The 20,682-nt window shown below is 46.1% G+C and overlaps 1 protein-coding gene across 2 annotated transcripts in view; it reads left to right on the forward strand.

Annotated features, from left to right (window-relative positions):
* Positions 1-469: 469 nt before the first annotated feature.
* The window catches only part of DNAH10 (dynein axonemal heavy chain 10), a 152,261-nt gene continuing 132,048 nt past the window's right edge, over positions 470-20,682 (forward strand). For both annotated transcript variants that reach the window (XM_057744253.1, XM_057744254.1), the window contains exons 1-8: positions 470-773; positions 4,671-4,757; positions 8,111-8,211; positions 9,322-9,430; positions 13,154-13,269; positions 17,110-17,326; positions 18,759-18,916; positions 19,637-19,867. In XM_057744253.1, the coding sequence (XP_057600236.1) occupies positions 560-773; positions 4,671-4,757; positions 8,111-8,211; positions 9,322-9,430; positions 13,154-13,269; positions 17,110-17,326; positions 18,759-18,916; positions 19,637-19,867 (1,233 nt within the window). In that variant the 5' untranslated portion in view covers positions 470-559. The remainder of the gene's footprint in view (positions 774-4,670; positions 4,758-8,110; positions 8,212-9,321; positions 9,431-13,153; positions 13,270-17,109; positions 17,327-18,758; positions 18,917-19,636; positions 19,868-20,682) is intronic.

The raw sequence follows: 20,682 nt of genomic DNA on the forward strand, positions 1-20,682 counted from the left end.
TCCGCTAGGTATTTGCTCTCCTGATGCCCTTTGATGCATAGCAACCGAGGGCTCGGAATATCGTCCTTTTGCCTCGCGTCCAACTTTGCCTGTGCCACCTCAGAGACACCGTGACCTTGTCTGTCACCTATCTTGCCCCTGTTTCCTTATCGACAAAGCGGGCAGGACGCCCCCTGGCGGGCTGGCGGTGAGAAGCGCAGGAGGCCTTGCGCCTCCAGGTCTGCAGTCGGCTTCCCTCCGCAGCCGAGACCCGCTCCTGGCCCCGCACTCCTTTCCGTCCCAGGGACTTGCGTGCGGCTCACCTCGGTCCTCCCAGGAGGAAGGGGGCGCCCACCCGGGGGAGGAGCCCCGGGCGCCCCCTCCGCGGGTCCCGGTTCGCGCCTCTGTGAGCACGGGGTCCCGGTGCAGGCGCGCCCGGGGACCGCGGGTCCCCGGGACTGTGCGCCCCCGCGCCCGCGGTGGCCGTTGCCGGGGCGCCTGTTGCTAGGGGCGCCGTTGCCACGGACGCCCGCCCGGCGCTCGTCTCGCCTGAGCCCGGAGCTGCCGGCCCTGCGGCGCCATGGACGACCTGCGGGTGCTGTGGATGCGCGACCGCGTGTACACCGCCTTCGGCATCACAGACCCTCAGCTCTTCGAGGAGCTGCTGAACCGCAACGACGGCGAGGTCGAGGAACTCATCCTGCACTTCCTCAACCAGACCAGCGACGAGGAGGGCTCCTCGACTCTCTTCTTCTATCGCAAGGTGGTGCCCGAGGAGGTGGAGGTGGAGATCGGTGAGCCCCGCGGCCGCCCTCCCGCCGCGCCCCCTCCTGCCCGGTTCCCACCTCACCCCCGCCGGGAATGCAGACCCCCGACCACCCCCGCCACTCTTGGCCTCCCGTGCAGTCCGCAAATGCTTATTGTCGCCCACCGTGTGCGAGCACAGTCCAGGCCACTGGGGGAACTGGACAAGCCCACTTGGAAAGTCAGACCTTGAATGAATAATCACAGCAAACACTCATTTAGCGCTTACTCCGTACCAGGTACAGTTCCAAACGGGTATATCAGCTGTTAATTCCATGAAGTGGGTATATTGTTATCCCATTTTACAGACGAGCAAGCTGTGGCACAGAGAGGGTTAACTCACTCACACAGGTCACATAGTAAACACTCAGAAGAATATGAGTCACTGTCCAATAATGTGCTATAGAGGGATAGAGAAATGGCCCAGGGGCCGGGAGTGTCAGCTCATCCTCATTCTCTCCGATGGTGACAGGGTCTCCCGAGGTGGGGAAGAGCGCCCCTTCCTATCTTCCCAGGCTCCTGATGTGCTATTGTAAAGTAATGCCGAAACAAGGTTTTAAAAAAATTACAGTAGGTTTAAATGTTTAAGTTGAACAATGTAGCATTTAAAATAGAAATGACAGTGACGGATGCCCAGAACCTTGTGTGGAGGTGGCTGGTTCAGCCCAGAGACACAGAGAGGGCCTGATGGGGGGTGGGGGAGAGGCAGGGGGGGAGACAGGACAGAGTGCAGGGGACACTCAGAAAGGTGCCTGTCGGGGAAGGAGACTGAGAAACACACAAGTGCGCTCCCAGCAGGAGCGCTAGCATCAGTGCAGCTGCCTTGGACCGGGTTTGTGTGATGTGTGTCATAGACATCAACGTCAGCCTCCTGTCCTAGTGTTGCATCTTCATGAAACTTCTGGATCCCCTGCAGGGCTTTTCACAGAGTGGGATGGCACAGCCAGGCAGAATTTTTTTTTTCTTAAGAGGTAGTAGGCACATTCATTTATTTTAAATATGTTCTTTGCACAAAATAATACACGTTTTTTTAAAGTTCTTTATTGGAATATAATTGCTTTACACTGTTGTGCCAGTTTTTGCTGTACAACAAAGTGAATCAGCTGTGTTCATATACATATCCCCGTATCCCCTCCTTCCTGCGGCTCCTTCCCACCTTCCCTATCCCAGCCCTCTAAGTCATCACCCATCCTCGAGTTGATCTCCCTGTGTTATGCAGCAGCTTCCCACTAGCTATCTAGTTTACATTTGGTAGTAATACACATATTCATTGTAGAAAAATCCAAGCTCACAAATAAACAACAATAACAAATTATGAATGACACCCAGAGAGATGACCCTCATAACATTTGGAGTCTAAACTGATTATCCCGCCCCCGCCCCTTCCCCAACAGCCCTTTGGACCTGGATGTTACATTATAATAGGACCTTGAATTTAGACTCTTATGATTACCAAGTGAAATTATGGATACAAAGATACACTAACAGGATTGACTATTTTACATGTACCAAATTTCAGTAACCCTGATTTTGTGTACTTAAAAAATATATCCCAAGACCCTAAGAAATGAATGCACCTTGGACTTCTTGTGACCTCTGAGGGCTTCTGTTGAAAGTTCAGTGGCTGTTTTCTGTGCTGTGTATGCTAACACATGTTTAGTCCAGTGGCTCCTTGCAGGATGTCCCAGTTCTATGCAGAAGCAGATTTTAGTCCCACTTCTGAGGTCCCCCCTGCTTAATTCCTCCAAAGGGTGCTTGGAAAACCCCCGAGGGTTATGTCTGTTTCTGGTGTGTCTCTATCCCCTCCCCACCCCACCCTGGCATTCTTCCTCTCCTTTTCTGGGTCTTCTCACTGTCATCACATCTTGAGAATGCCAGTGTGTTCCCTGCTGAGGATGCTGTCTCCAGAAACTCAAAGCTGCTGCTCCTGGAGGCACTAGAATGGTGTTGAGTGTTGGGTTCTGGACAGAAGTGGGGAGAGGGGACCTCCACCCCAGCTCTGGGTCTCACGTTGCCACTCACCCTCTGCTCATTAAACCGCAGGCTCACAAAGACCCTTGGGCAGTTTTATTGGATCCTTTATGGCGGTCTCTGGTGTGTCCAAAGGGCCTGGAGTGGGGCCATTGCATGTCCCTTCATCCCTCTTTTCTCTGTATTTCTGCTCCTTCCCTGGCCAAGACTTCTCTCTGCTCCTAGTAAAAATTATTTGGATGGAGACAGATAGATGCTGGGGAAGGTGGTCGTGAGGAAAGAGGGGCGTCTAGACCAGTAGCAGCTAGTCCAAGATGCTGTTCAATAGCTAAGCATGTGTTGTTTCTTGAAATAACAAAACGAAATCATACTGTCCATATCACTTAGTAACTTGCTTACATTTTTACAGAGTAATTTTTAGAAATTACAAAATTACAGAGTAATTTAACAATTACACAGTATTAAGTAATTAATACTTACTTCCAGTAAGTTACTGAAATGTGTTCTCTTAAAAATTCACATAACATAGAATTTAGAAACATAGAAAGTAAAAAGTGAAAAAGCAATCCTTTACTTTCCCCTAAGCCCTGCTCCAGTTCCTATAGGTAACCACTATTAATAATTTGGTGTATATCCTGCCAGCTCTTTCCCAAATCAATTTTTCTATCTATCTATCATCTATCTATCTATCATCTATCTGTCTATCATCTACCATCATCATCATTTATATCTTTCTGTCTTTATATAGTTTGTATATAATGATAATATATATCGATATATAGAGAGCTCCTAAAATCATAAATAAGGTCATACTATATACATAGTATTTTGTGACTTGTCCTCCCCCAAAGATATCTTGGAGAATATTTCATGTCAATACCTATAGACAATACCTATGTAATTTTATAGATGTACCATATTTCATTTATCTATTCCCTAATGAACGGATGTTTGTCTTTCCACAATATTTTATTTTACACACAGTGTCACAAGGTGCGTTGACCTTTGTACGCGTTCAGTACTTCGTGGGAGAGGTTTATAGAAGTGGAACTGCGGGTTTGGCTGGCATGCGCACTTAGTCTGGATGAGTCCTGCCAAACTGCTCTCCACAAAGGCGCTGCCAGTCCACACCTGGCAACAGTGATGAGGTGCCTGTTTGCCGACATCCTTGCCAACATTGGATATTATTGTTGAAATTTTTGCCAATGCCATAGATGAAAGCTGGATGCACCTCCTCCTTCTAATGTACATTTGTATAATAATTCGTGGAGTTGAGCCTCTTTTTTTAATGTGTGTTGGTCATTTGTATTTCTTTGGGTCACTTGTACCTAGGTGATCATCCTGTGTCCTTCCTCTCCCGGAGAACTTGCACAAGTCTTCCTTTCCTGTCCCTTAAGGCTATCTCCAGTAACTGGGATGTTTCTGTGGGACTGTATGTTGGTTCGCAAAACCACCTCCCGTACACCGAGGGCAAGGAGAGACCAGAGAAAGAGGCAGCCACTCTGGAGCAGTAGGTGGCAGTCTTGGGCATGCGAGATCACTGTCCACCCGCTGGCATCTAAGAGTTTATAGAGTGGGCTTCCCAGGGTTCAGGTACCCGCAGCATCCTGAGATCTCAGCCATACCTGCCCTCTTCAGGTGTATCCTTGAAACAGCTCCCCCAGTGGGCGCAGTGGGTGGGGTGAACACACCCAGGACAGGTCAGGGGCCGGGGCCTCTGATTGCCCGGGGTCAACTCGCGGGTGGGGCAGTGGTCCCGTCCTCTCGATGACCTCCTCCAGCAGACCATAATAGGCACGATTCTCCAGGAGCCACGGCCCAACCCTTAGCGCCAAGGAGAGCAGTTTTATCCCATGTCTCACGCAGTGAAACAATTATGTTCTTTTTTTTTTCTTTCACCTTATGTGGCTATGAAGACAGTGACATTCCTGGACCATCTGAGAAGGAAGAAGAGGAAGAAGAGACCGAATCTCTAAAAGCAGAGTTGGCAGATGGAGCATCAGGTGTGGAATTGGGCGTGAGCAGAAGTGGGGGGGGGGTGGTATTCACCCGGAGGGAGGGCTCCGTGTGCCCAGACTAGAATCAGTCTCTGCTTTTTACTTTTGTGAAGCTGAGGCTTGGTAACAAGGACAAGGAGAAAGTGCGGGGTGTTAATAGTTTCATTATTAGTTACTCAGGGCTGCTGTAACCAAGGACCACAGACTGGATGGCTTAGAACAACAGCACTGCCTTGAAGGAGGCAGTGCTGGAGGCTAGAAGTTCAAAATCAAGGTGTGGGCAGGCCCTGGGGGAGGGTCCTTCCTGGCCTCTCCTAGCTTCCGGTGGTTGTCGGTTTCCTTGATATTCCTTGGCTTGTAGAACGCACCTCTCCAGTCCCCGCCTCTGTTGTCAGGTGGCTGTCTTCTGTGTGTGTGTTTGTGTGCGTGTGAATCGCCTCCTTTCTCTTATCATGACACCAGTCATAGGATTCAGGGACCACCCTCTCCACTATGACCTGTTGATGAAAATAATAATCAATAAGAAAAGAGAGTTTTTATTATTATTTTTTAAAATTTTATTTATTTATTTATTTATTTATTTATTTATTTATTTATTTATTGCCTGCATTGGGTCTTTATTGCTGCACACGGGCTTTCTCTAGTTGCAGCAAGCGGGAGATACTTTTCATTGTGGTGCGCAGGCTTCTCATTGTGGTGGCTTCTCTTGCTGTGGAGCAAGGGCTCTAGACACACAGGCTTCAGTAGTTGTAGTGCACGGGCTCTATAGTTGTGGCTCACGGGCTCTAGAGCGCAGCCTCAGTAGTTGTGGCACGTGGGCTTAGTTACTCCGAGGCATGTGGGATCTTCCTGGCGCAGGGATCGAACCCGTGTCCCCTGCATTGGTAGGCGGATTCTTAACCACTGTGTCACCTAGGAAGTCCCTAATCTTTATTTTTCACATGGACATTCTTTACTTCTGGTCAATGTGCCCTTTTCTTTAATAATTAAAGCAGATGTACAATGTATGTTTCATAGGCCACATACAGGCTATTTTAGTTAGCATCAAATCCAAGTGAACTCATGTATAAGCCCGAATGACTTCCCTATATCTCAATATGTGCACATTTCTTTTATCAGACCTCATCCTAACTAATTACATCTGCAAAGACACTGCTTCCAAATACGGTCACATTCTGAGGTTCTGAGTGGACACGGCACTATTCCACCCAGTGCAGCATGTAACATAAAAACACCCAGGCTTGTACGGCAGTGTCTCCGGCAGCTCAGCCAAGGACAGACGGTGTGGATCGTGTAGAGAAGGCTTCTGCTGTGCCAACTACAGATGCCATGTCTTTGGGTGAATCTGAGGCCCGAGTCAAGGGTTTTGAGACGAGGGAATTGAAATGTCTACACCAGACACGTTGCTGTGACACTCCTAGGTGTGCTGTGACACTCGGTCCCCTGCAGGCTTTGAGTTGCTTTCCTGCAGTGATGAAGCCACTGTAGCTACACGCATTGACCCTGTTCTCTGGGATGAGTTCTCAACCAGGGGTGGTTTTGGCCCCTGGGGGTATTTGGTGATGTCTGGAGACATTTTTGGTTGTCACAACTGGAGGGCGGGGGCTACTGGCATCTCATGGGTTGAGGCCAGAGATGGTGTCAAACGTCCTACAATGCTCAGGTCTGGCCCCACAACATAGAATGATCCAGTCCCAAGTGTCAGAAGTGCTGAGACTGAAACCCTGCTCCAGACCATCACGTCACCAGCAGAGCTAAACTACCCCCTTTCTCCCCGTTTCTCCTGTAACTCACCTTCCCTTACAACAGCAGAAGCTGTGGGTTAGACACCGCACTTTACCGAGATACTGAGTATTTGAAAACCAGAGGGGAAAAAGGATTGGGGTGAGGTGCAGTGTTTCCTATATTCATCTTAGTTTTTTAAGAAGAGTTTATTTTTATTTTTCTAAAATAAATTTATTTATTTATTTATTTTATTGGCTGTGTTGCGTCTTTTTTTGCTGTGCGCGGGCTTTCTTTAGTTGCAGTGAGTGGGGGCTACTCTTCGTTGTGATGCACAGGCTCCTCATTGCCGTGGCTTCTCTTGTTGCGGAGCACAGGCTCTAGGCATGTGGGCTTCAGGAGTTGCAGCACATGGGCTCAATAGTTGTGGCTCACGGGCTCTAAAGCGCAGGCTCAATAGTTGTGGTGCATGGGCTTAGTTGCTCTGCGGCATGTGGGATCTTCCCGGACCAGGGATGGAACCCGTGTCCCCTGCTTTGGCAGGCAGGTTCTTAAGCACTGCGCCACCAGGGAAGTCCCTCATTCGTGTATTTTTGAGTCCAGGTTGTTGCTCCTGCTCTGACAGTGCTGGTTCTCCTGGCTGTAGACTGTTTCCTCTGCCAGCGAGTGTGCCAGCCCTCAGCCAACCTATAATCAAATCCTTCCCAGTCGATGTTATTGTCCCATTTAATTTATTTTTTATTTTTTAAAGATTTATTTATTTTATTGGCTGTGTTGGGTCTTCATTGCTGTGCGCGGGCTTTCTCTAGTTGTGGCAAGTAGGGGCTACTCTTTGTTGTGGTGCATGGCTTCTTATTATGGTGGCTTCTCTTGTTGTGGAGCACGGGCTCTAGGTATGCAGGCTTCAGTAGTTGCAGCATGAGGGCTCAGTAGTTGTGGCATACGGGCTTAGTAGCTCTGCAGCATGTGGGATCTTCCCGGACCAGGGTTCGAACCCGTGTCCCCTGCATTAGGAGGCTGATTCCTAACCACTGCACCACCAGGGAAGTCCCATATTGTCCCATTTTGTGAATGAGAAAACCCATTGCAGAGAGAAATCAGACCCCACACGTTGATTTGATTCCAAAGCTGCACTGACTTTGTCCATTGCCTTTCAAAGGAAGAGCTAAACAGTTCGGGAGAGCTCTCCCTCCTCTGCAGGCTTCCTCAGAAGCTCTCAGGGCTGTGAAGTTTCCAGGTCGCATTATAACATTAGACTTGAGAGGCATACATTCATTTTATTTAGATTACTTTTCTTTCCCCCCCAGCTTCAAGTTTTATAGTGAAAAAGGAGTAGATGCTAACATGTTAACCATAATTCTCACCGTCCGTTCTAAGTAAAGATCTCAGAGAAATCACTCACTGAACACTGTAGCTGGAACACGCACAGGACCCACCAAAACTGCAGCACAGTTCTCCCAATAATAAAGTAAGTCAGGGCTTCAGTAGGATTCATCTGTAAGAAACGTACATCCAGCTTTTTGACAACATGCCGACTGAGTGAAATATGCTGCCATCCAAGGTGCAGGTCTGGTTTAGATAGTAGGAAACCTCATTTTCCAAGTATTTCATCTTGTGCACTACATCATGTTTTGCAGCTGAGAATCTGATGCTGAGAACGTATTCCATACCTCAGCCTTCCATTGGCCCAGAGGATGAAGAAATGGACCAGGAGAGTGTAGAGAACCCGCCCGTCAAAGTACGCACGGCTCTTTCTCCTCCTAGGTGGGGTAATGGGGATTTCGTGCCCTCGGGTGAGTCTGGGTAACTGACATAGTTCATAAGAGGAACGTATCGTATTGGGATGGAGATGGTAGAGTCCTGTACTGGGGTCCCTGAGACCACCCTCGGATTGCTTATTTGCCACAATGACTCACAGGACCCAGAAAAGCTTTTATACTCATGGTTATAGTTAATTTCAGTAAATGTAGATTAATATCAACCAAGAACAAGGCACACAGGGCAGAGTCCAGGAGAAAATAGGCACAGGTTGTCCTTTCCAAGTGGGGCTGCAAGGACAGCATTAATTCTCGCAGCAACCATGTGTGACGACACACAGGAGACTGTGCCAATTGGGGAGCTCACCCCAGCCTCAATGTCCAGGGTTTTAATGGGGGGTCAATCACATAGCCGTGAAGCACCCACAGTTACTCTGCAGCCCCACCTCCATTCCCAGAGGACAAGCTGATGCGGTGTGACCCAGGGCCCCAGACAAACAACAGCAGGCATTCGCCGTAAATCACGTTGTTAGTATAAAGTCTCCAGCAGGACTCAGGGCCCCAGGTTTGCAGACACTCAGATCAGCTGGGAAGTTCCCAAAGCTTAAGAGGTTATCACGCAGGAGCCGGTTCAGGGCTAGTCTGGAGAGCCTTTGGAATGTGCAGGGTTTGGACAACCCAGGCCTGCTGAGTTAACCCTTTAGTGCACAAGTCCCGGGGAGGGGGCGTAAAGTTAAGATGTAAGCATTTGGCCTGAGCTGTGCTAATGAAATTAGGCTCAGTTGCCCTGTGAATGTGCTTCCCCACAAAAAACCCAAATTCAAGATGGGTTTGTTGCAATTTGCGGCCCAGAAAAGCTCAATCTGGACATTTCTCAGGTTAGTGTCTTCAAGTGTAGCTGCAGTGGCCAGTTGGTGGAAGAGTCAGGCTTTAGAGATCAGTGTCTGGGTGAATTTCAGCTCGTGTCTGTGGTCTGCTGGGAAGTGAGTTCAGCTAGTGCGTGGAGAGGAGAGCTCAGGTGTATGTGAATATCAGGTGGTTTGCGTGCACGGATGTATCTCTGAGTGACTTTTTTGTCCCCCATGTTTCAGAGAACTGTTAAGCAAATCGTGGAAAAGACGTATCTCCATGTGCTTTGTACTCCTGTTCCTGAGGAGTTTCTGAACCAGAATGTGGTGTATTTTCTCAGAAATACAAAAGGTATCTTTCCAGTGTGAGCACGTGTGAGTGTGGGTGTGTGTGCACGTGCGTGTATATATGTCTGAGACTCTTAATTTTTACATGTTCTTGAGAAGATAGCTTTTTATCAGTACAGTCAACCCTCATTATTCACGGATTCCATATTTGCAAATTCACTGACTTGCTCAAAATTTTTGTAACCCCCAGTCAATACTTTCAGTGCTTTCATGGTCATTTAAGGACACACACAGAGTGGGGAAAATTTGAGTCACCCAACATGCTTGGACCCAGCTGAAGTTGGTCAGGGCCGTGCTCTGCCTTCCTTTTTCATTGAATGCTATAAACAAGTATCTTTATTGGGCATTATTCCGTACCACGGTTTTCATGTTTTTTTGTGGGGTTTTTGGGTGATTTCACTGTTTAAAATGTCCCGGAGTAGGGTGCAGAAGTGCTGGCTAGTGCTCAGGGCGCGGGGAGGCGGTGACGTGCCTGACCGAGAAAACTCATGTGTTACATAAGCTTCATTCAGACGCAAGTGATGGTGCTGTTGGCCGTGAGTTCAACGTTAGCGAATCAACAGTTACGTTAAATAAGATGTCTTTAAACAGAAATATACATAAAGAAGGTTATTTACAGGCAGACCTCCTTTTATTGTGCTTTGCAGATATTGTACTTTTTTTTTTTTTAACAAACTGAAGGTTGGTGGCAGCCCTGTGTGGAGCAAGTCAGTCAGGGCCATTTTTCCAACAGTAGTTGCTCACTTTCTGCCTCTGTGTCACATTTTGGTAATTCTCTCAACATTTCAAACTTTTTCATCATTTGTTGTATTTGTGATGGTGATCTGTGATCGGTGAGTGATCTTTGAAGTTACTCCTGTGACCCACCGAAGGCTCAGATGGCGGTTAGCATTTTTTAGCAATAAAGTTTTTTTTTTTTTTTTTTTTTGGCCTCACCACACGACATGTGGGATCTTAGTTCCCCGACCAGGGATCAAATCCGTGTCCCCTGCAGTGGAAGCGTGGAGCCCTAACCACTGGACTGCCAGGGAATTCCCAGCAATAAAGTAATAAAGTTTTTTTTTTAAGAACTTTTATTGAGAAACAGTTAAGATACAATAAACTGCATATATTTAGAGTGTACAATTTGGTATTTCTTTTCTTATTAGTAATGTATATATGGTAATCCCAATCTCCCAATTCATTCCCCCCCAACCCTTCCTGCTTTCCCCACTTGGTGTCCATATGTTTGTTCTCTACATCTGTGTCTCTATTTCTGCCTTGAATAAAGTATTTTTAAATTAAGGTATATACATTGGTATTTTTAGATGTAATACTATTGCACAGTTAATAGACTACAGTATAGTGTAAACATACTTTTGCACTGGGAAACCAAAAAATCCGTGTGACTTGCTTTATTGCCATATTCACTTTATTGTGGTGATCTGGAACTGAACCCACAATATCTCCAAGGTCTGCCTATATATATATATTTAATTAATTAATTAATTTATTGGCTGCGTTGGGTCTTCATTGTGGCACCTGGGCTCTCTCAGTTGCAGTGAGCGGGGACTACTCTTTGTTGCAATGCATGGGCTTCTCATGCTGTGGCTTCTCTTATTGCCGAGCATGGGCTCTAGGCACGTGGGCTTCAGTAGTTGTGGCACATGGACTCAGTAGTTGTGGCGCACGGGCTTAGTTGCTCCGAGGCATGTGGAATCTTCCTGGACCAGGGCTCGAAGCCAAGTCCCCCACATTGGCAGGCAGATTCTTAACCACCGTGCCACCAGGGAAGTCCCTGCCTATATTGATGGTTGATGAAACTGCTGTGACCAGAGGCTCACAGGAACCTAGTCCCTTATTTCCTATAGGAACAATGGCCCAGCCTCCATTATTTCTGTGTTCTTGATGACTTCATAGAACATAACTACTGCAAATAATGAGAACTGACTTACTGATATCATCTTCATTCTATTATAACAGTTAGAGGAAGATTCAAAATGATGTTACCCTGAGTTATATGATGAGCTTTGGGGAGGCTTTCTCCATGTGGCTGTGTAATTTTAAATGGAGGTGCCGCTCAGAGGCCAAATTCATCCTGCAGGGTGACTTCTGGGCTGGCTGTTTCTGCTGTGCATTCCTGCCGCGCTCCCCCAGTGACTGTTCTCCAGTCTCTTCTGACCCCTGGCTCTTCCTCTCGCCGTTTTCCATCCAGGCTGATTCTCCACTCTCCCTGCCTGCCCTTTTCCCCACTTCTTCTGCCGTTGCCTCCACCCCCCAATCTAGAGCTACTCCTGTTACAGTTCTCCTCCAGGGAGGAGCCAGTCTCAGCTCAGTGCTTCCCTGTTTTACAGTCATCACAACCCAGTAACAATAATCAGCTCTGGGCAGGCAGCAATGGCATTTACCCCGCCTGTATTACTGTTTACGCTCATATTTTTTTTTTACAGTTGTCTTTCGTTGATGTCAAGCTTTCTTTCTTTTTTCAGACTTGGTTTTTACATAGTTCCCCTTTAAGTAAATTTATTTCCATAAAGAAGCATTTGATAGAAAGAAACCTGTTAGACAAAGAATAGCGTGCATCTACACAGATGCGGGGAAAGTCACGCAGGCTGAAGCTCGTGAAAGAATTGCCTCAGTCGATGTGTCTGCTGTATTTCCCAATTAGATTAAGGGAAGGGTCCAAGAAGACCTTTAAAGTGTCTACCGAGCTGACTGGTGCTGATGGATTTTTTGGTCGGGAGTGGGGTTGGGGGTGGGGTGGGGGGGAGGGGGAGAGAGTGAATGCACATCAAAGAAACCTGGCCGAGAGGTAGACTGTTCTTAAAGACAGTTTTATTTTATTTTATTATTTACAAATTATTTATTATTTATTCGCTGCGTTGGGTCTTCGTTACTGCACGCGGGCTTTCTCTAGTTGTGGTGAGCGGGGGCTACTCTTCGTTGCAGTGCGTGGGCTCCTCATTGTGGTGGCGTCTCTTGTTGCAGAGCACACGCTCTAGGCGTTCGGGCTTCAGTAGTTGTGGCTCGCGGGCTCTAGAGCGCAGGCTCAGCAGTTGTGGCACACTGGCTTAGTGGCTCCGTGGCATGTGGGATCTTCCCAGATCAGGGATGAGCCCGTGTCCCCTGCATTGGCAGGCAGATTCCTAACCACTGCACCACCAGGGAAGCCCTTAAAGACAGTTTTAGAGACAAGTTCTTTAACAGCCCCTTGACTTGGGAATTCTCCGGTGGTCCAGTGGTTAGGATATTGGCACTCTCACTGTGGGGGGTCAGGGTTCGATTCCAGGTTGGGGAACTAAGATCCGGCAAGCTGTGCAGTGTAGCCAGGAAACCTCACCCCCCCCGCCCTCCCCCCACAAAACTTCAAAAACAAAACAAAAAAACCCATGACTTGAAAGGTACTTTGGCAATGAACTGGGGAAGCGTTGCTGGGAATAGGGAGACAGACCAAGCAAGGAGCCCAAGGAATTGCCTAGAAAACCCACAGTGCTTCTGTCCTTGTCCAGCTGTGGGCGCTCCAAGCGGATCAGCTCGTCTGTGCGGCTCTGGGGCTGCTGCGTGAACCTCTGAGCCACAGTGCAACCCTCAGCATGTATTTGCTTCTCAACGAGCACGTGTTCTGACCTGTGCCTGGAACACTCCTTTGTAGCAACTCGGGAAGGAGGAGCTGGTTCCTGTACACTAGGATGTGTTAGGTGTGTCCACTCCCCTCCTCATTTGACTCCCCAAATCTGTTCCCATTTAGAGACCATCTCTGAGGCAACCGACATGAAGGAAGCGATGGAAATTATGCCCGAAACGCTGGAGTACGGAATTATAAATTCGCATGTGCTTGGTTTCCTGAAGGATGTTATATGTCAGGTAAATATGGACGGAAGGAAGAATCTCAGCACTTTTTAAGAGTAAGGCCATCTGATTCATTGATTCCACAAAGAGGTGGTGGGCAGCTCTTAGATTCCAGGTGGGCCCTGGTGACAGTGGAGCAATAAGCAGGACAGATGACATCCTTGTGCTCTGGGAGCTTATACTGGGGGGAAGACACCAAACACCAACACATAAACAGGAAAATGTCAGGTGGTGACAGGTGGCGTTAGGAAAATAAACCCTAGTAATGTGATAGAAATGGCTGGTGCTTGCATGTCTGTGTGTGTGTGTGTGTGTGTGTGTGTGTGTGTGTGTGTTTGTGTGTGTGTGTACAGGGGGTGGCGGTAAGGGATGACCTTGTTGGGGAGGTGACATGTGAGCTTTCTTTATAGACCATCAATAAAAGAGCCCATAAGCAGGCTAATTCACTAATGATAAGTTATTAGGGATACGTAATAGGGTGGGACTGAGATGGTCAGGAGAGACCCCTCTGAGGAAGTGGCATTGAATTGAGAGGTGAATTAAGTGAAGGCATCAGACATGTGAGAATGTGGAGGAAGAGCATCCTGGGCAGAGAAAACAGCATGTGCAAAGGTCCTGAGGTAGGAGCAGACTTGGCTGGGTCCAGAAACAGAAGGATGACCAGTGCAGCTGGAGAATAGTGAGGGAAAGTTGGAAAGGAAAGTAGCTTTGAAGCATGGGAATAAAATGATCTGGTTTGCATTTTTCTTCTGGCCGTCATGTCTATAACATATTGCGGGGCAAGAGCTTAAGGGACCAGTAGACCTAATAGCAGGCCCTGGAAACATCCAAGTGAAGGATGATGGTTGTTTAGGCCCAAGAATTCAATCAGGGGAGGGAGTGGGAAGCAGATAGTGTCAAGAATATGTTGAGCATGGAGTCAATAGGACTTGCTGATGACTTGGATACGGAGGTTTAGGAAAAGAGCATCTAGAATGACTCCTAGGTTTTGGGTTTGAACAATCGGGGGATGGTGGGGTCATTACTGAAATGGGGGGATGGAGGCATCTGGAGAAAAAACCCAGAACTCTGGTTTGCACACATTAAGCTTGAGATGCCTCCTAGACCTCCGAGTCGAGATGTGAAGCAGGATAAATAAGTCTGGAGCCCAGGGGAGAACTCAAGGGCTTCCTCCAACCAATCTTTATTGAGCACCTACTGTATTCCATAGTGGTGAACAATATAGTCAAGGTCTCGGATTCACAGACCTTACATCCTAGTCAGGAAGATTTATGCTAAACAAGATCAGTGAGAAAATATACAGTATGTTAGATGGTGACAGGAGTTCAGGAGAAAGATGAAGCTGGGAAGGGGGTTAGGAAGTGCTGGCAGGTGGTAAAGGTGGGGCTTTTGAAATTTTGGGTAGGGTGGTCAGGAAGACCTCGATGTCGTCTTTTGCTGGGACTATTGCGTTTGGCTCCTGATGGATTTCCCAGCTTCTACTCTTGCCCTACACTATATTCTCCACATGCCAACCAGAGAGATCCTTTAAAATGTGGGAGCCAATGACGTGGGGATGGTGTCAAGCCAAGGGACTGGATGAAACAACCGCGGGAGAGAATAGAGAAGGAAGAGATGGAGACAGGAGGAAAACTAGGGGGCAGGATGATAGAGGACCGATTTATTAGTTTGAAATTGGGCAAATAAAGGGAAAGATCTAACCATTTATTCCTCCTTCTCTATAGGAACTGGATAATCAAATAGTAGATAAGAGAAGTATCTCTTTATAAAAGCATTTCGGCTATTAAAAAAAGAAAGTTTAGAATGTGCAACTTAGTTTCAATTGTGCAACTCCCAGTGGGTTCAGGGATGTTGGCATTGAACCTCAGTGGATGCTAAAATTAAAAAAAAAAAAAGAGAGAGGACCTCACTATCAGTCCAGTGGTTAGGATTCCACACTTCCACTGCAGGTGGCACAGATTCGATCCCTGGTCAGGGAAATAAGATCCCACATGCCGCAAGGCACAGCCAGAAAAGAAAGAGAGGGAGACAGGGGGGGAGAGAGAGAGAGAAAGAGAAACCAAACATTATTTGTCTCCTGATAGAAGAAACACCAATAGTCTTGGCAAAGGGATTCTGATCCAGTCTCTGGACCCAGCTGCCAATTTGCAGGAAATGCAAGAGGAGCTTGTTGACCTCCACCATGAGTGGACAGTCAGCAAAATCTGGAATGGGAAACTCAAACATTCTGGGTTCTTCAATAAATTGGAAGTACATGTAGATTAAATGAGTTTTAAAAGATGTATGAAGTTTTAAGAAAAATGGGCAAAACTAAAAATCAAAACCCAACCCAATCAACAAACTGACTAAACAAAGAAACCAACCAACCTGTGGGCATATGTACATCATTTTCTGTGCGGGGGTAAGTTGTGCAATTGTATTCAAGTGGTTTCATAAATGCACACTTTTCTCCTCAACTCAGCTTCCCAAAGACTGTGTGCTCAGTATCTTCTTTATTTTAATCTTCACACAAACTTGGAGCTGAGCTGAGGGGTTAACATACAGTTCTCACTTCCCTGTGCCATAGTTTTTATTTTTATTTTATTTTATTTTAAATTTCTTTATTTTGATTGGCTGTGTTGGGTCTTTGTTGCTGCATGTAGGCTTTCTCTAGTTGTGGCGAGTGGGGGCTACTCTTTGTTGCAGTGAGCGGGCTTCTCATTGCAGTGACTTCTCTTGTGGAGCACGGGCTCTAGGCATGTGGGCTTCAGTAGTTGCGGTACGTGGGCTCAGTAGGTGTGGTGCACGGGCTTGGCTGCTCCTCGGCATGTGGGATCCTCCTGGACCAGGTCTTGAACCCGTGTCCCTTGTATTGGCAGGTGGATTCTTAACTACTGCACCACCAGGGAAGTCCCTGTGCCTTAGTTTTAACTCTTAACTTTGAGTTTTAACTCTTAGTTTTAACTCAGTTTTAACAGCCCTGTGGCTGGCGACAGCTAAAGAAATACAGTATTATCTTCTGAGTAGTCACCTCAGGCTTGGTTCAGACTCTTTACCCTTGGGTTATTTTCAGTCAAATATAATTTCTCTCCTTTTCTTTTTTTTTTTTGGCACACGGGCTTAGTTGCTCCGCGGCATATGGGATCTTCCTGGAGCTGGGATCGAACCCGTGACCTCTGCATTGGCAGGCGGATTCTTAACCACTGCGCCACCTAGGAAGCCCCAAATATAATTTCTCTTTCTTCAGATCTTTGCTCTGGGCTGGAGTAGTTCACGTTGTCACTGTATTGGTACTTCCTATTACAGCGTATTCGAAGCCAGAGGCAACTTAAACACATGACTTATTGAACATGACGTTGTGATTTGTTTCTTTTTAAAAAATTTTTATTAGAGTATACTTGATTTACAATGTTGTGTTAGTTTCTGCTGTATAGCAAAGTGACTCAGTTATATATATATATATATATCTCCACTCTTTTTCAGATTCTTTTCCCATATAGGTCACACAGAGTATTGAGAAGAGTTCCCTGTGCTATACAGTAGGTCCTTATTAGTTATCTATTTTATACATAGTTCTGTGTGTATGTCAATGTCAGTCTCCCAATTTCCGCCCCCCCCTGCTGTCCCCCTCCCCCCCGTAACCATAAGTTTGTTTTCTACATCTGTAGCTATTTCTGTTTTGTAAGTTCATTTTTACTCAGCCATAAGAGAAGAATGAAATAATGCCATTTGCAGCAACGCAGATGGACCTAGAGACTGTCATACTCAGTGAAGTAAGTCAGACAGAGAAAGACAGATATCATATGATATCACTTATATGTGGAATCTAAAAAAAAAGTGGTACAAATGATTTGTTTCTTACACTTGGCTTTTCAGGTTTTCTTGCCAGCCTTGTCCTTCACTCAGCACAAGGATGCGAGCCTAGGACTCACATCTGGAGAAGTCTTGGACTCATTTGAGTATGACACAGACCTACCTAGCATGCCCGGGGAAGCAATAGAATATCACAGCATTCAGTTAATTCGGGATGAATTTTTAATGAACATCCAGAAATTTGCAAGTAGTATTCAAAGAACAATGCAGCAACTGGAAGGTGAGGCTTTATCTCTCTCCTCTTTAGTTAAGCAGGATGAGTTTACGTGAAGAAGAATTTAAGAGTTCAGGAGGGTTTTTTTTTTTTTGTTCTAATTTATGATCGTTCTTGTTTACCTGCTCGTGATATGAAAGATGTTGAGCTGGTCATTGTGAGAAACACAAAGAGGAATGAAGAATGATAAATCCTTGTCCTCAAGGATCTTATAATCTGGTGCCCAAAGAACTATGAGAGAATAAGGAACTTGAGAGAGCTATTAGGGTCTTAAGGGCTTGGAAGAGTGAGACCATGTTGGAGAAGTGGTGGGGGAATCAAAGAGGACTTCCTGAAGGAGACGGCATATGACCTCACCTGAAAGGATGAGTTAGGTGTTGGTAAGGAGGAGTTGGGGAGCAAGGGCATTTCCGGCAGGGAGAATGTTGGGCCTTTGTGTGGTTTTTTTCCCATTCATTTTGCTAAGGACTCTATGAGATTCAGTTTGCTAAGCACTTGGTATTTTCAGTCTGAAGACCCAGCCTTTGAGTATGAAAAATTCTCTTAATTTGCTCCACTATTTGTCTCTGCTTTCTCTTGTTCATATTCCTGTTGGATGTATGCTGTTGATTCTGTTTCTCATCTTTTCACGTCTGTTTTCCATCTCTTTGTATATTCTATTTTCCCGAAGAGTTCCTCAACTTTTACCTTCACAACTTTTGATTAGACTTTTCACAACCACTATCATCTTTTTAATCTTTAAGACCTCTTATTCTGTGATTGTACCCTTTCCTTAGTGTTCTGTTCTTATTTGATGGCTGCCATATGTCTCAAATCTCTAACAGTTGGGATTAAAACTTCTTTTTCATATTTTCTTTTATCTCAGTTTCCTCTGGAGCCATTGTTTCTGATTTATCTTGGACTGTCTGTTTCATGCTGGAGGCTTTCTCGAATATCTGTTGAGCTCTGGTTGTTTGTTCAATTTTTTTTTCTTTTCTTCTTTGTTCTTTTTGACTCTGCTGGGTCTTCGTTGCAGCATTTGGGCTTCTCTCTAGTTGTGACATGCCAGCTTAGTTACCCCGTGGCATGTGGGATCTTAGTTCCCTGACCAGAGATTGAACCTGCATCCCCTGCATTGGAAGGCGGATTCTTAACCACTGGACCACCAGGGAAGTCCCTGTTTGTTCAGTTTTTAAATTGACATCACTTAGGTTGTAAACTCAGGAATGTCTTAAATAGCTAAATCATTTTGATCGAGTTTAACACTGGAGCAATGATCTAATTATCTAAAATGTTTTAGTTACATTCTAATGAAAGAGAATGAGATATAGACGTATTAGGACAGGGAAGTACCAGGCCATACACTGATGTCTGGAGAGAAGAGCCAGATGATTACCTTGAACATCATTTAATCATTTTCCCCAAACTAGTGGCTGACCGACCATTTTTATTCTACTAGGTGAGATCAAGTTAGAAATGCCAAGCATCAGTGTAGAGGGAGAGGTGTCTGACCTGGCAGCTGACCCAGAAACTATGGAGATTTTGGAGCAATGTGTGATAAACTGGTTGAATCAGATATCTGCAGCTCTTGAGGGCCAGATGAAAAAGACGCCTCAGGTAACGTGTGTGATGCTTTTGAAGATCCCTGATCCAGTTCATGCTTGCCGTCCCGAGGAAGAGCCAGGGGTCTGGGGATCCATGTGATCGAGCCTCTTTTCTTACTGTTTTGTGACCTCCTTAAAAATATCACAGTAAATATACCCAAGATGTCATTCTTGGGCTTTCTGAGATTAGCGTGCTACCAGATGACTCCCTGATATTGATAAAGATAACACTATGTGTTGGTCAGGATGTTTGGGCTGAAAAATAAAAAAACCAACCAACCAACCAGGAAACCCAACTCAGCTGGCTTAAATAAGAAAGAATCTGTTCGCTCACATAACTGAAAAGTCCAGAGGCAGTTTCAGGAATGGTTTGATCAAGACTCTGGCACTCTAGCTGTGTTTCTCTGTGAATCTCTTGGTTCCAGTCTCCTCTCTGAGAGGGCTGCCTCCTCAGGCTGGTTTTCTTCATAGTGGTAACTGGTAGCAATTTCTGACCCCACATCTGCATACCACCTTGTCCAGAGAAAGATGGAGTATCTACCATTCCCAGCTGGAGTCCTGAGATTCACTCTGATTGGATCATCCTAGATCAGGTGTCCACCCCTGAAGTCCTCGTATGGATTAGCACCTAACTAGAGCATTTAGGAAGAGGGGCATAGATGCTGGAGGGACAACCACAAGTGCCACTCCCCACGAATGATGATGCTGTTTGTGTGCCCATGTCGCCTCTCAGGGCAATGGTCCTCTGGCCGAAATTGAATTCTGGCGGGAAAGAAATGCCACCCTAAGTGCACTCCACGAACAAACAAAGCTTCCAGTAGTCAGGAAAGTCTTGGATGTGATCAAGGAATCAGATTCTATGCTTGTGGCCAACCTGCAGCCCGTCTTAACAGAATTGTTCAAGTTCCACATGGAGGCCGCAGACAATGTGCGGTTTCTTTCCACGGTGGAACGACATTTCAAGGTATGCTGGGGGCCCTGCACTTCGGAAAGTCAGCTCTGTAAACTAGATTTCACAAGGATTGAACTTACTTTTGTTTGTTCAGCATTTTAAAAATGGTAGTAAAATCATAACGTGATGTTTATTATTTTAATCACTTGTAAGGATTCAGTAGCGTTAAATGCATAGCCAACACCGGGTACCCATCATCACTCTCTATATGCAAAACTTTTTCACCATCCCCAGCCTGAACTCAGCATCCCTTAAACAACAACTGCGACTTCTCTTGGCCCCCGGTAACCGCTATTCTAATGTCTGTCTCTCTGAATTTGCCTATCCTAGGTATTTTATAGAAATGGAATCATACCATCTTTGCTCTTCCATATCTGGTTTCTTTCACTCAACATAATGTTTTCAAGATGCATCCGTGCTGCAGTATATGTCAGAATCTCATTCCTTTCTAAGGCTCAGTAACGTGCCATTGTCTGTATGCACTGCATTTTGTTTATCCATTCATCGGTTGACTGGATATTTGGGTTGTTTGCACCTTTTGGCTATTGTGAACCGTGCTGTTATGATTATGGGCACAGAGATATCTGTTTGACTCTCTGCTTTCAATTTGTTTGGGCGTATACCCAGGAGTAGGATTGCTGGGTCATGTGATAATTCTGGGTTTAACTGTCAGATAATTCTATGTTTAACCATCTATGAAAATTCTATCTTTAACTCTTTTCCACAGTGACTGCACTATTTTACATTCCCACCAGCTGTGCACAAGTGCAATTTCCTTTTTCGGGCTTCCTCGCCCCTCTGATTTATAACGCACAGTACAGTATTCC

This window comes from Hippopotamus amphibius, chromosome 8 (genome assembly GCF_030028045.1).
Source record: "Hippopotamus amphibius kiboko isolate mHipAmp2 chromosome 8, mHipAmp2.hap2, whole genome shotgun sequence".
Lineage (NCBI taxonomy): Eukaryota > Metazoa > Chordata > Mammalia > Artiodactyla > Hippopotamidae > Hippopotamus > Hippopotamus amphibius.